Raw genomic sequence first — 15,906 nt, 5'->3', positions numbered from 1 at the left:
AGCCTGGAGCCTCGTGTCAATATCCTCCCCAGTTCTAGGTGTTTTGCTCAATAAAATTGTTAGTCATCAATATTTTCAAGTAGGGCTGGGCCAGTAAATGATATTATATCATATCGTGATAAAATGTATGTCAATACCAATGATAAGCTCTGGACTTTCTTACTCTATATTGATCTAAGAGCCAATCACACAGCAGAAATGTGCAACAATGGGAATCTCTAAAAATGTGTTTATATTATGGATGCACCAAATTTTCGGCCACTGAAAATAGTTTATGCTATTTAATGGACTTTCTCATGTTTGGTGCTTCAGTCATTGTTGGGATATGCTTTAAAATTTGGAAGCATTAACAAATGATATCGAAATGTATATCGTTGTTGTTCAGTATGAAAAATAAATAATTGAGATTGCATTTTTGCCATATCGCCCAGCCCAAGTCAATTCGTCTTTATTTACATTCACCTACTGGCAGCTAAAATTCCACACCATACATTGGTTTTAAGTTGTTGTTTATAGCAACAAAGACATGGATGTTTAACCATTTACTGCATTTGAAATTATGCCAATACTAGACATATATTTATTTTTGTCATGTGTGACAGAGAAAATGCAACATCAAGTCAACAATCCATATATAGTTGAATAGACCATATTTTTTGTCATTGGCTTTTTGCATATTTATGCTAAGGCTCAATAATGTATCAAGCATATAATTTTTTTTTTCTGAATATATACAGTTGAAGTCAGAATTATTAGCCCCCCTGAATTATTAGCCCCCTGTATATTTTTTCCCCAATTTCTGTTTAACGGAGATACGATTTTTTTCAACACATTTGTAAACAAAATAGTCTTAATAACCCATCTCTAATAACTGATTTATTTTATCTTTGGCATGATGACAGTACATAATATTTTACTAGATATTTTTCATGACACTTCTATACAGCTTAAAGTGACATTTAAAAGTTTTACTAGGTTAATTGGGTTAATTAGGCAAGTTAATGTAGAATGATGATTTGTTCTGCTATTGAAAAAAATATATCTTAAAGAGGCTAATAATTTTGACCTTAAAATGTTTTTTTTTTTTATTTAAAACTGCTTTTATTTTAGCTGAAATAAAACAAATAAGACTTTATCCAGAAGACAAAATATTATCAGACATACTGTGAAAATTTCCTTGCTCTTTTAAACATAATTTGGGATATATTTAAAAAAGAAAAAAATGTGGGGCTAATAATTCTGACTTCAACTGTACATCATCTGTCTTTATAAACCAATATAAACTAAACTAAGTGGTCTCTTTCACTCCATATTGATATGGTTATTATATGTTGTAGAATCATAACAAATTCGCAATCACAAGACTATACAGATGACTGCTTTATAGCTTAGAGGAAAACAAGACAAAATCGGTGCAATGCTAAATGTACAAGCAAACAAAAACACAGTGTGCTGGATGAACATTTAAGACCAAAGTAAATGGTTCATGTATTAGCTTTTGGCTCTCTCGGTGATGTAGAGAAGCAAAAGGATGGCTCTTGAAAACAACAGTTCGGTCCTGAAGCTTTTTTCAGTGAGCTGCCAATAAGTACAGGCACCAGGGAAGGAGGCTAAACTACAAGCAGGTGTTTCATATTCTGCTGCTTTCTGACAATCCTCCCTTTTTTCAGAGCCAACAGTAAAGCATCATCCTCTTTAAAATCTCAAGCGCCGCAACCTGCCAGACTCACAAAAAGAACAAAGGATACATATGACATTTGTTATAAAAGCGGGATTTAGTCTTAAATCCTGAGCCTCCACGCTTCACACAGAGCCTTGAAAACAACTGTTAGTGGAGAATTCAAGCTGTGCCCCGCAGACCTGTGTTTTGTGCTTTTAGCATGCTTGAAGCTGGCATGGAATCAAAATTGATTTCATTAATGCATGTAACTTATTGCTGTTTCATTTGTGGTTGTCTGATATATATATATCAGTCAGAATTATTAGCCCCCCCTGTTTATTTGTCCCCAAATTCTGTTTAACGGAGAGAAGACACATTTCTAAACTTTTAATAACCCATCTCTAATAACTGATTTTTTTATATTTGCCATTATGACAGTAAATAATATTTTAGATATTTTACAAGACACTTCTATACAGCTTAAAGTGACATTTAAAGACTTAACTAGGTATTAGGTTAACGGTAATTAGGCAAGTTAATGTATAATGATGGTTTGTTCTGTTGACTATGGAAAAAAAATCTAGAATCGGCTAATAATTTTGCCTTAAATTTATTTTTTTTTTTTATTAAAAACTGCTTTTATTCTAGCCGAAAAATTCTAGAAGAAAAATTTTATCAGACATACTGTGAAATTGTCCTTGCTCTGTTAAAATATAATTTGGGAAATATTTAAAAAAGAAAAAAAAAATCTAAGGGGGGCTAATAATTCTGACTTCAATTATAAATGAAAAAAATATATAAATATATATAAATGTGTTAATTTATGTATATATTTATTTATTTAATATTTTAAATATTTTGAACAACAGTTTTTATGACATTTGTTTAATTTTTACATTGCAAATAATCTGTACAAATGTAATAATGTTCATTTTAATTTTAGTGTTAATTATTGTTATTATAGGTTCAAATTAAAAACGCCAAATCTCGCCAAATTTCTAAAATGTATTAATATTCAACATGATTCAAAAGATTTAAAATTATTTGCAAACACTATAATTTACAATGTAGTTACAATCTAGTAAAAACATTAATTCAGTTCCTTTAATTATTTTAATTTTTTCTAAAAAATATCCTATTCATAGGGACCAAAAAAAGTCACTTCTGTTATACTCGCTGCCATATTTGTGTCTGATACGGTCATACTCACAACGATGGTGCATTTAAATGATACTAAATGAAATCAGCATTTTACAAAAGAATAAACAAATACTGGTTATGATGTGTTTTGGTTATGATGTGTTTTGAATATTTGAATAATGAATATTATCTAGAGGTGTAAAATAATGGTACAGTGTATTTCTTGGTTTTGAAGGCACGGTTTGGTTTGCTTTCACAGCACAGGAGATATTTTTGTATTTCTTAAATAATTTTACTTAGACTTTTATTTATTTTTTGGGCTGCACAATAGCGCAGTGGGTAGCATGTTTGCCTCACAGCAAGAAGGTCGCTGGTTCAAGTCTTCGCTGGGTCAGTTGGCAAGTCCAAAGACATGTGGTATAGATGAATTGGGTAGGCTAAATTGTCCGTAGTGTTTGTGTGTCAATGAGTGTGTATGGATGTTTCCCAGTTATGGGTTGCAGCTGGAAGGGCATCCGCTGCGTAAAAATATGCTGGATAAGTTGGCGGTTCATTCTGCTGTGGGACCCCAGATTGATAAAGGGACAAAGCCAAAAAGAAAATGAATGAATGAATTTATTTATTTTCAAATTTATTTAAAGCTAAACATTTCTTCAAAGGTGCAGTAGGTGATCTGTAAATGATAAGTTAGCATAATTTCCTTCAAATACAATCTCTCCCCTGTCATCCAAAGCCACACCTCTTGAAATCACAAACGTGCATATTAAAGATGACAGAGTCCCACTGGATCCTCAACCACTGGGCAATTGGTACCGGGCCGCACAAGAAATCATTTGTTATTTTCGTTTTATTTAATATCTGAGTCTGAACGATCTTTTTTTTTGAAAAATCTTTTATTTTGAAAAATGACCGTATTCTCTCAGTTACATCCCGGACACTTGAGCACCCAAATTTAACCCACAAGCAGCAAAATGAGTAAGAAACAGACGTCTTTGGAAAGTTTCTTTGCGAAGGGGAAAAGGCCCAGTGAAGGACCTACGAACTGCCAAGGAATAGATCCACAACCTATTTGTCAACAAATCAGATGAATCCACTATGTCTGTGCAAAAAGATCAACTGATGGAGATTACAAATGACGGCAGCCTTTTAGAGGCAGTTTGCATATTGCATCTTTTCTAGAAACTGTGTTTTTTTTCCTTCAAATCTGCAACGTGTCTCTCTCAACTTTCTTTTTTGTACATTTATTCACAGCTTCACTACTGTTTGCCGTGACCACGAACTTTAGGACGTATTACTGGTGGTCAAAAAACTCACTCACTCAAAAAAAAAAAAGTATTTTAAAAAAGTACATTCTGGTGATCCTCTGAATCAGGGGTCACCAAACTTGTTCCTGGAGGGCCGGTGTCCTGCAGATTTTAGCTCCAACCCTAATCAAACACACCTGAACAAGCTAATCAAGGTCTTACTAGGTATACTTGAAACATCCAGGCAGGTGTGTTGAGGCAAGCTGGAGCTAAACCCTGCAGGGACACCGGCCCTCCAGGACCGAGATTGGTGACCCCTGCTCTAAATCATTAAGTTTAGTAATAACCTCCAACACTGGTGAATTGTACATCTAACATCAAAGAGCAGCGAAGCTCTCAGGGCATTTACATTGAAAACTATCACTACTACACTTCGGTAAAATGTATTCAAAATGCAGTTGAAGATGAAGTATACCTGGTCACAGAAAGTGATGCACATCTCAGGAATTAACATGACATCCACAATATTTATTTGTGTCATAAACATGGCAGACCGCACATGGTGATTCTGTGTTTCAGATACACATACACATGAGGGAAAGCACGCTCCTAAAGAGCCACATATAAGTGCATTAACAAAAACAGAAAACAGATCTCAGGGCATTTCAGATCATTCACCACAGTGAGCTACAGTACGAGCGAGTGAAGATATGTTAATCAAATTAGATTACAATCCAGCACTGAATTATACACGTTTGCATTTTTTTATAACAGTGAAAAATCCTCAAGTAGCAGCATACTCCATCATTTTAAGCCGTGCAAATAAGAGTAAGATATCACTTAAAAGTTAAAGGGCTATTTTATTTGTTTAACCAGCCAATTTACTTGTTATCACTCGATTGAATGGACGTTATTAGTGGTTATCAGCTGATAGATATGGGCCAGTAGAGGCCTTCTGCGCCTACTAGTAGGCTCAGAAGGCTGTTATGATCTATCCACGTGGTTAAATCAGCTGTAGATCACATACGGTTGTGGCCAAAAGTTAATGAGTATTATTTATATTATTTATTACATTTACCATTAATTATATTTTATTAATATCTACCCCTACCCCAACCCTAAACCCAACCATACAATGTAAAAACAGATCAGGATCTGGAGTCTTCTCCATGGTATACCTGATTAACCATGTTGGATGCATGATAACAGCCTTCTGAGTCTACCAGTAGGCGCAGAAGACCCATGCTGGCCTAATCAGCTGATAACCACTAATAACGGCCATTCAATCGAGTGGTAATATTCAAGGAGGGTGGTTTAACCACGATAATAACAAAACAGCGTGCTTTTATTCAGTAATAAAAAAGTCAAGCGATGCTCCACAAAGGGTTAACATTAATCGAGTAGTGCAAGCATGATCACGAAATTGGATAGCCTGTTGGTAAAGCACATTATTATCGATTACATCAGGACACATTTATGAAATGAAAAGTAGTTACGTTTACTGGCACTACTGAATCAAAATAACATAATTCAGCAATTTTATCACCACAGCAGACTGATAGAACAGTTCGGTGACAAAATGGTGGCCACATGACTGTGTGATGTCACATGGAACCTATGGATAGTGTTACACACATTAGCAAAAATTAATTAAACTAATATTACTCAAATAGCATGAGAGCTTGATACCTTGCAAGCAATATAATTTACAGTCTAGTTATAATCTAGTTAAAACATTAATTCGTTTTTTTCTAGTTTATCTAATTCAGATTTTAAAACCTTTTCTTCTTGGAATGGCTTTTTTTTTTTGTTTCCTGACAATATGGCTACGATTACTCTTTCTTCAAAGGCATATTTATTAACATCTGTTATGCACTTTTAACTCTATAAGACCTGAGATATCAAAAATAGGCAGAAAATTCACATTTTCTGGTACTGAGATGTTTATTAAACCATCTAGCAAACAACAAATTTTTGCCATATACATTTTTTTCATTATATTTATTTTGTATTACATTTGAAAGATCAGGCGTTTGTGCAACATTTTGCTCACAACAATTTAATTTTAATGACAAAAAAATATTTTGCCCTTAATATTTTGATAACAGAATACATTTCAGGCAGTTTTTCACTTTATTTTTACCTGTTACCTATTGTCAAATCAAATACAACTGGCTTTAAACGAAGTATTGATTAGGTTGATATTATATAGGTCTTAGAAACTTGTGTAGCAAATATGATACATGTGGCTATATAGGGTTAATGGCTTTTGAGCAATTTCAAAATGGAAGAATGTTCTGTGATGTTGGAATTACGAGTTACGTCTCTGTTAAGTTTAAGTGATTGTGAAGTGCAGATTATGCTTTTGATAGCTAGCTAGTTCCATTTCTTAGACGATCATACGATATTATTGCCTATGACAAAGGTTACACAAAATCTGGATTTACCTTGGATATACCTCTGCTGGATAATGCTGAACCGCTTGGTGAAAAACAGGCCAGTTGGAACAATGCAGTCTCTGGAAATCCATAATGGATCAATAATATGTTACTTTATAGTTACTTTATAATGATACTTACCCCCATTTTTAAGTTTATATAAGCTTGAATTAAAGTGTATTTGACAAAAAACAGATTACAAATTTATTCTGCATCCCCAAAAAGGCTGTATCTTTTGTTAGTTAATCGTGTATATTGTGAAATTTGCCACTTTGTGTTTGATGCATGATAGAGAGAGAAAAGGCTCTGTCATAAGCTACAGCAGAGCTTGTTAATGTTCAGGACCATTCTAAATATGGTCAAAATTGAGCTTTAAATTCTGGGGGTAATTCCTGTGGTTTTAAGCAAGCATATAAAACCGTTTCTAGAATCTTTTGTATTTCAGCTTCATTGCAACTCTTACTGTAATTTTGAAGCCACAGTCCAAAAATGAATAAAATCCAATAATATATACTTGTTGCAGTGCAGAAATTAATTTATGGGGAAAATGTCGTTGGTCATTTAAGAATATAATAAGTTATTGTTTAACACATGCCGGAAAGAATAGTTTGGATGAATTACCATAATATTCTGTAACACTTTATTTTGATGGTCCATTTGAGTATTAGTAGACTGTCTGCTTAATATGGGTTGATAATGCTGCTAAACAGACATTTAACTGACTATAAGAAAGTTTTCAAGTACATTTCAACTTACACTAACCCTGACCCTAACTCCAACCCTAACCCCCACCAAACAGTCTACTTATAATCTAATGAGAATTAGTTGGCATGTAGATGCAGTGTAATTTAAATTTAGATAAACAGTTCATAATCTTTAGCACTAAGTCCTTGTCTGTTTTATTATGTTACCAGTTTCTGTTATGATCCAGAGTAACATTTGTAGTATTTGCCATTTACAAGGGCAGGACACTCACACTTTATTTCACATGAGTAATTCGCCATCTCTTCTCTCCCTGAGGAACAGCAGTGTTTTCACTTCACTCAATCAATCCTTCAGCAAAACATTTACAACTGAGTGGACCCACACGTCTTCACAAATGGTCAAGACATGCTTTTAGTATATATATATATATATATATATATATATATATATATATATATATATATATATATATATATATATATATATATGGTTTTCCCCACAGCCCAAAGACATGCAGTAATCATATAGGTAAACAAAATGGGCTGTAGAGTATAAAAGTGTGTGTGAAAGTGAGAGTGTATGGATGCTTCCAATACTATCTCATGGCAATTCGTAACTTTTTGATTTAGTGGCTAATTAATTTGAAATCGTACAATCTCATTCGGTTAATTTAGTATAATTTGCTTATTCCCCAATGGTGGTTGTGTTTAGGGGTGGGGTTGGTTTTTAAATTCATGCAAATTTGTACGAATTAGTCACTAAACTGACAAAACGAAAAAAAGTTACGTTACATTTCCTCAGGCTGGTGTTTCCCAGTACTCCGTTGCGGCTGGAATGGTATTCACTGCGTAAAACATATGCTGGAATATTTTTTTGTTCATTCCGCTGTGGCAACTCCTGATAATTAAGGGACTAAGCCGAAGGGAAATTAATGAATGAATGTCGGGACTGTACAAGTAAAAAAAAAAAAATATATATATATATATATATGAAAAAAAAATAAAAATTCAAGTAAATGTTATTTAATTTTGTAAAATTTATTTTCAAAGCTATAAAAATTGTATTTCAATCCATCTTTGTACTATTTTACTTCAAATCCTATAATTTGAATCTTTATGACAAGAGATTGTTCAACTCAAATGATGATAATAAACTCTTTTTTTTTTTTGGAAAGACAAGTAAGTCCTTTATAACATGTCCATTTTATGTTAAGAATATGTATTGTTAATATAATATAATATAATATAATATAATATAATATAATATAATATAATATAATATAATATAATATAATATAATAAGCATTTCTGTTAAAGATTTCTGTTAGATGTAATCTGGAGCAGGGCTTACTCAGCTGTGAATAGCAGCTTTATCCAGCTGGTTTAATGCACAATGGTTTGCCGTTCCCCCTGCAGAAGAGTATTAGCAAATGAATTATGTTGTTTTTCCTCATTGAGCCCCATTAGTCACTCTACGACTTTTCATTTTATTAAATCTTTGTCCCGGTAAATGGAGAGTCAGAAACCCCAATTCCTGCACAGAAAGGCAGAACATTAGACTAGCTGAAGGGCATGCATGTTTTTTACACACATATTTTAACATCACAATAATGTTACGAATTTTTTTTTTTAATTGTGAAGGAGACATCAGATTACTTACATCAGTCATTTTCAATAAGTGGTGCACAAGCTCGCCTCGCCTCAGGGGAAAAGCAGTGTAGAATAGAAGAGAAATCACAAAGCCTTTGTTTAATCTTTCATTAAATCACAGCTTGCCCAAAACCAGAATATTTGATGGTAAAATTCTCAACTGAAGCAAATCTATGTCATCAGATACTTGAGGCACAGAGCAAACATCTTTTTTTCTATTTTTTCTATCTTTTGCTATTTTTTTAACACTATTTAAACTGTTTGATTTCAATCATTCTTTCTATGTTCTCTCTTTAAGAAAACAATGCCGACGTGTCTCCACTTTTTTCAATACTGGCATAATTTTATAAACAATTTTTATAGAAAGTTTCATATGTCAACAGTATTAGCATTGTCGAGTTTTGTATTTTTTTAATTAATTTATTTATTTATTTATTTTCTTTTTTTATATATATTTTTTTACATACAGTAGGTTTGTCATGTAGAACTATATCAACCCCGGCTCATATTTTTAAGAACCAATAAATTTGTACTCTAAGCTACAGTGCATCTAGAAAGTATTCATAGCTCGTCACTTTTTCCACATTTTTTTATGTTACAGCTTTATTCCAAAATGGATTAAATTAATTTATTTCCTCAAAACTCTACACACAATACCCCATAACGACAATGTGAATAAAAGATTTTTTGAAATTGTTGAAATTTATTAAAAATAAAAAACCTGAAAAATCATGGCAATTCCAACAATAAAATTGCCTTTAATTTAATTTGAGTAAATCCTTAGAGTACTTTACAATGGTTTTTTGATTGTTTTTTTTAATGTTATTTGAATTACTTCATCTGTCAACATAATGCAGTTTGGAATGTTTGTTAATACTGTATAACTACAATATTTCCAACTTCACTGTACAGAATTAAATAAGAATAATAATTCACCTTCATTTTAATGTTTAGTAGGCGTTTTCAAATAAAAAAGCCAATGTTAAATGATGTATATAAATAATATATAACATTTACAGCTCTATTTGTTATACAAGATTCTGTTTCTAGAACATTAATATTTTTTAACAGCAAATATAGTAGATGAACTCAACAACATGCCGAAACTCAAAATCTTAGAGACGTCCTTTAAATCAAATTCAAATAACGTTACAGGACATCGATGTGGAGATCGGCTAACATTAGTTTTGTCTTCCTAATTATTATTTCAGACCCATAAAGAGAATTACTGCTAGATAGCAATCACCTGTATTTTGCCCGTCATGGCTAGGCGTGTATCAGCAAACTAAGATAAAGACTGATAAAGCTCACACTTAACCGAATAAGCAGTGATACATCAGATCCTGTAGGTCAGAAAGTGTGGTTTACTGCTGAAATCACTCTTTTAATCATGGTAAAATAACACAGAAATTGAATAATAACACTTCAATTTCCTCCCGAAGCTCAGATGGTCTGTTTAGAAAAAACTGTAAATCACAACTGTCAATCACAATGACACGCCACATTTTTATAGCATTACATTACTAGCTAAAAACTTGCTGCTTACAAAAATAAAGATCTGCACCTATACCACTTTCATAACCAGTGCCTTAATTGACCAAAACCATCTTTCGGGAAATTTTATTGCCGCAAGAATATTATTTGGGCTCAAGTCTCATTCATTAACATGGAGGAGGTGAGCTTTATGACTTGTACTGCAGCCAGCGCCCAGGACCTTCACTCAAAAGGATGCGTGAGACACACTTGGTCTCAATGAATAAACAATAAAATGAAACTAGTTTATTTCAGGCTTTATTAAACAAAACAACTCTACTAAATAGTACTTTATGTAAAATATAATTGGTTAAAAAAAAGATTGCTTCTCTGAGTTAATTTTAACATAGCTGTTGAGTTTCTGTAGTGTTTTAATTACAGTAACTAGTTGCTTTGTAATTATTAACACTCTAACTCTGAGTATGCTCCACCTTTTTAACACACAAATATAGTAAGAAAATACATTTGCAGTATTTTACACATCATTTTTGCCTCTACAGTCTATTTTGCCTCTAAATCTCAACAATCAGTGTTTGGCAAATCAATAATAAAACTCGCCCCCTGTTGTTCCATATGTTAGTAATTAACCTTTATCCAACGAATTCTGAATCAAACAGATTTAAAAAAGTAGCAGAGTTTTCTTTCCTGGACATACACAGTACATGTTTTACAGGGCAGTGAGAAATAAATAAATCCACTGGCTGGGTCAAATAGAAATCATATCAGGGTCTCCCGCAGTCAGAGTTTCCACAGTGGCTGTGCAGTTATACACTTCCAGCCCACTGATTTCCCTTTATTGGCTTCCATTTATTCTGTAACCAGTGTAGAAGGTTGTCTGAGCGAACGGTTTAGTTCTAAATAGGGCAAAAGTGGCAGATTATCCCAAAGGCACTGTCTCGCTCTCAAAAAAAAAACATTATTTTTCTGTTGTTCAGTATTGCAGTGTCTTTGTCGGTTTACAGTTTACTTACTGTACACAGAGGATACTAAAAAGGACAACGATATTGAAGCTTTCTGCAAAAGATCAAATTCATGGAACTCAGTGATGACTTTAAAAATAATAATCAGCCTGATGTTCTTTGGCATTCTCTTTGAAGAATTATATCCTGACAGACTGTACACTTAAAATGCAGATGATTATGCAATATGATGATAAGGGCAGAATTGATAGTATAAATCCTGTGATATGGAAAAAAACCTTATTGAATTTTTCATTGTGCATTCTTAAACGTTGGGTTTTTCACAGAGCTGTCTGAAGTCATTTGTTTCAGAGCGTTCTGAGTGTGTGTGCTTGTCAAATGCGATTGACTTCGCAGACAAAGAGTGCTGCTCAAAATGCTGTCGACGGTAAAATTGTATTCGGGCGCAGAAATATTAGTCTATTATTATGGCTCTTCAATTGTACAGTGCCGTTTCCCTTTTGTAACCATATTATTAGAATCAGCATAAATGAAGACTGCTGAAGCTGTAATAATGCAGAACTACGGAGTCAAGGGGTGTATGAGATAGCCAATCAACTACTGTCTATTGTGCCGTAAGGTTAACAATGTATTATTGATTTCCATTTTTTTTTTTTGACATTTGATAAGTTTAATGACTTAAAAAAAGAATGACCTATTTAATTGTGGTTATACGTGTAGATATTGTTATTTAGAAAAATAATAATAATAAATAAACATAAGTAAAAAAACAAAGTAGATTTTCTTTTGCGTCGAAACTTAACAGGCAGCCAGTGTAAGGAGGATAAAATTGGGGTGATATGATCATATTTTCTAGACCTGGTAAGAACTCTGGCAGCTGCATTTTGTACTAGCTGAAATTTGTTAATAGAAGGTGCTGGGCAGCCAGCAAACAGTGCATTACAGTAGAAGTCATAAAAGCATGAACTAGCTTTTTTGCATCTGAGATGGACAGCATACTTCGTAACTTAGCTATATAGATTGTAGATGGTGTTAAAACATTGATTGCAGGCCATAATTAATATTTATTATACATTTTATATATAATAGTACAATTATACAAATACATATTATACAATTAAACAAACAGTAAACAAATTGTATTTTTAAATAAACAAATAGTATTTTTTAAAACAAAATGTATTCTACATAATTATATAAAAATGTTATTTGAAAATACTGACTTAAAATATTGCTCTCAATGGTATTATTTAAACGTAATGTTGCATCTGTTTGCATTTCGGTTTAATCAGATGATTTTGTGATTTTATAGTGGGTAAAAAAATCTATTGTATTTTTTATTTATCATTAAATAGGTTTAAAATATTATAACATTGACGATTAAATCAAGTATCAAGACCTTATCAAGATAAACTTCCATTACCGTAATTAACATTTACATTTGTGTTTTTTTGCAGATGACCCAGGAACAGTGCCCTCATAGGAACAATGTCCAGAGTACCGAAAAACCGCAAGTGTATAAAGTGGGGATCTACGGCTGGCGGAAACGTTGCCTTTACTTCTTTGTTCTCCTCCTTATGATCCTCATAGTGGTCAACCTCGCTCTCACCATCTGGATCCTCAAAGTTATGAACTTCACTATAGTAAGTGCAGTTTTTTATTCTGGAGCCTCATTACTGCCTGCTGGCCATTGATTCTTTGAACAGCCTTTAGAAGTGAGCTGAAGTAATGGGTCTCCATCAGAGTGATCCACCAATTCAGTCTGTGCGGTTGTGTATTTTCAGAGCTTCTGCCAGGCAATCTACTGCTTTCATTTGCCTCTCAGTGGTCGATCTGTTCAGGTTTCCACACGTAGCTGCCTTCCCTCCCTCCGTGTGTTTACTGATCTTTTCAACTTTCCCGTACTGTGCTTTGAGCCTTGATTAATTGGAAGTACAGCAGGGCTGGATCAAAGCAGGTGCCCCAGGGCAGAAATGTCACAAGACCCCTAAAACCCACCCAGTGACACAACGTCCTCTATAAACAAACTCGCGTAACTTTCATGTAACATTAGTACTGTGATTTAGGACTTTTTAGGATATAAATACATACTGTACAGTTGAAGCCAGAATTATAAGCTCCCCCCCCAAATACTGTTTAACGGAAAGATTGATTTTATTTCAACATATTTCTAAACATAATAGTTTTAATAACTAATTTCTAATAAACGATTTACTTTCTCGTTGCCATGATGACAGTACATACTATTTCACTAGATATTTTTCAAGATACTAGTATTGAGCTTAGAGTGACATTTAAAGGAAAAAATGTTTTTTATTCTAGCCAAAATAAATCAAATAAGACTTTCTCCAGAAGAGACTTTCTCTTAAAAATGATAGAAACAACTGTGAAAAATTCCCTGCTCTATTAAACAAAATTTGGGAAATATTTGAAAAAGGAAAAAAATAAATCACCGGGGAGTAATAATCTCGACTTCAACTGTATATGATTGGCAGTGGTGTAAATATTACATTGCTATATGTGGTATACTTTTTTGAAAGCATAAAAATATGAAAGTATGCTTTAGTTCACTGTACCGTACTTCTAAGAAAGATACTTAAAATGAAAAGTATACTAACGCCGTGTGCTAACAACACCAAGAAAAAAAAAAATGGTTTGCATTTCTTAACTCCCACTGTCACTAGTTACACCTCCCATATTTTCTAAAATATCAACCTCTACTAAATGGTTGTTATGTCGGTTTATAGTAAAAGTACTGGAAGTATGCCATAAAATATTTCAGATTCTTATTTACTGCCGTGTAGTGTAAATCATTATTTAAAACAGTCATTGTTTAAATTACTTTAACAGTCATTATTTAAAACAGTCAAACTATGGTTAACCATTTGGTAGAGCAGACAGTTAACAGTTAAAGAGAAGTTTTACAAACTAATTTTGAGAGAATAATGTGCTAAGATTGATCACGGCTGGTCCCGCATCAACAATCATCAATAACCAATCAGCTGTCAATAAATAGCCTAGTTTGTCTTACTTCCATTATTTTAATTTTTGAAAAATCCCCCATCCACCCCATCTTCCCCTTTCCTCCTTTACCAGGGGGAGCTTTCGAGACCCATTTTATCTCGGACCCCCTTCTATGCTATACAAGCAGGTGGGAGCCCTAGGCTCCAGTATCTCCAAGCTCCGGGTTCTCTCCCAGGACAGCATGTCAAACCTGCAACAAGTATCAAGTAATAACTAAGGCCCAAATCCAATTCTTCCCCTTAGCCCTTCCCCTTACCCAATTGTCATTAGCTTGAAGGCGTAGGGCTAAGGGGATGGGTAGATACCCCTTCGAATAGATATTTTTCAGGACCACACTCGAAACCAAGGGGTAAGAAATTTTCCCAGAATACACCAGCCTTAACAAGAGCATAGCTGCACCCTGAAGTAAGGAGATCCACAAATTAGTAGTTTTTTGTCATTATTACGAATTTATACAACAAACATGCATATGTTTTAATACATTCATAATCACACTCATGTTTTACCATCATGTTTAAAAAAAATGCTAAAATAAAAACGCTAAATTTTGATATCTATAATCCCTGTAGTCTATAAACTCCTGTACAGCAGTCCCACAACATTCTGACACTCGATGACACTCAAATACCCTGTCAGAAAAGTCTAGTGGCTGGGAATGAGCTTTTTACAATGTCTGCTATAATGTTAATGTTGTTTTTGTGTGTTGATATAGATCATGGCCACTGTGTAAATGCACAGTACTGTATAGTTACGATCTTATCGCCACATTAGATCATTATGATAGCATAATATATGCCTTCAGTGATTTCCTGAAGAAAAATACCAAAAAATAACACAACTGGAATAACTACAGCAGTCACGATCGTCTGATCTCATATGAAGCAAGAGATCGCGATGACATATAATAAGATGTGCAGGTGTTGTAGTGGTGTCCCATTTCTTAGGGGTAAATTTTGAAGCCCTTCCCCTGCACACTCTGTTTCAAGGGCAAAATGGGGCAAGGCCGCATAGCATGTGGTTAAGGCACAGTGTTACACTTAAAAAAAAAACATAAATCAGAAAAGTCATTCAATATTCTTAGAAGTATCAAATTTGGTTAGTATGGTTTGCGTAAAACTGTTGTGGACTAGACAGTTTTAACCCAAAATATCAGAACCATTGTAATGTTAAATGCTGACAACAGAGGTGTGGATCCAAAGCTAGTTTATTAGCAGGATGGTCAGGCAAGCAACGGTCAACACAGGGGCAAATAGATCTATACAGGGAATCCAGAGATGTGGTCAAAACACAGGCGAATAGTTAGTACAGACAGGCAGCAGGCAACGTAAACAAACAAAACAACAAAGCAAAGGTCTAACTAAGAAAGGCAAGGTCGTAATTTTCACAAACAGTATAACAAGACTCAGCAAAGAGGCGTGTGTGCTGTGTATATAGTCCATGTATTCAGTTCATGAGCAGCTCCCAGCTGTGCGTGTTTAAATCAACGGAATGAGGAACAGGTGCGTGTGAGCGGTGCATGACTGGAACTTGTTGTCCAAATACTGGCGGATTTGTAGTTCTTTATTTCTGCAGCCGCTAGGTCGCTGGTGATCA

At 33.8% G+C, this 15,906-nt stretch overlaps 1 protein-coding gene across 3 annotated transcripts in view; it reads left to right on the top strand.

Moving 5' to 3' along the window:
- The window catches only part of sgcd (sarcoglycan, delta (dystrophin-associated glycoprotein)), a 374,313-nt gene that overhangs the window by 197,355 nt on the left and 161,052 nt on the right, over nt 1-15,906 (top strand). For all 3 annotated transcript variants that reach the window (XM_056446101.1, XM_056446099.1, XM_056446100.1), the window contains exon 2: nt 12,747-12,932. In XM_056446101.1, the coding sequence (XP_056302076.1) occupies nt 12,747-12,932 (186 nt within the window). The remainder of the gene's footprint in view (nt 1-12,746; nt 12,933-15,906) is intronic.

This window comes from Danio aesculapii, chromosome 21 (genome assembly GCF_903798145.1).
Source record: "Danio aesculapii chromosome 21, fDanAes4.1, whole genome shotgun sequence".
NCBI lineage: Eukaryota > Metazoa > Chordata > Actinopteri > Cypriniformes > Danionidae > Danio > Danio aesculapii.
The sequence above is the reverse complement of the archived record's forward strand: the minus strand, read 5'-3'. Positions and strand labels throughout refer to the sequence as shown.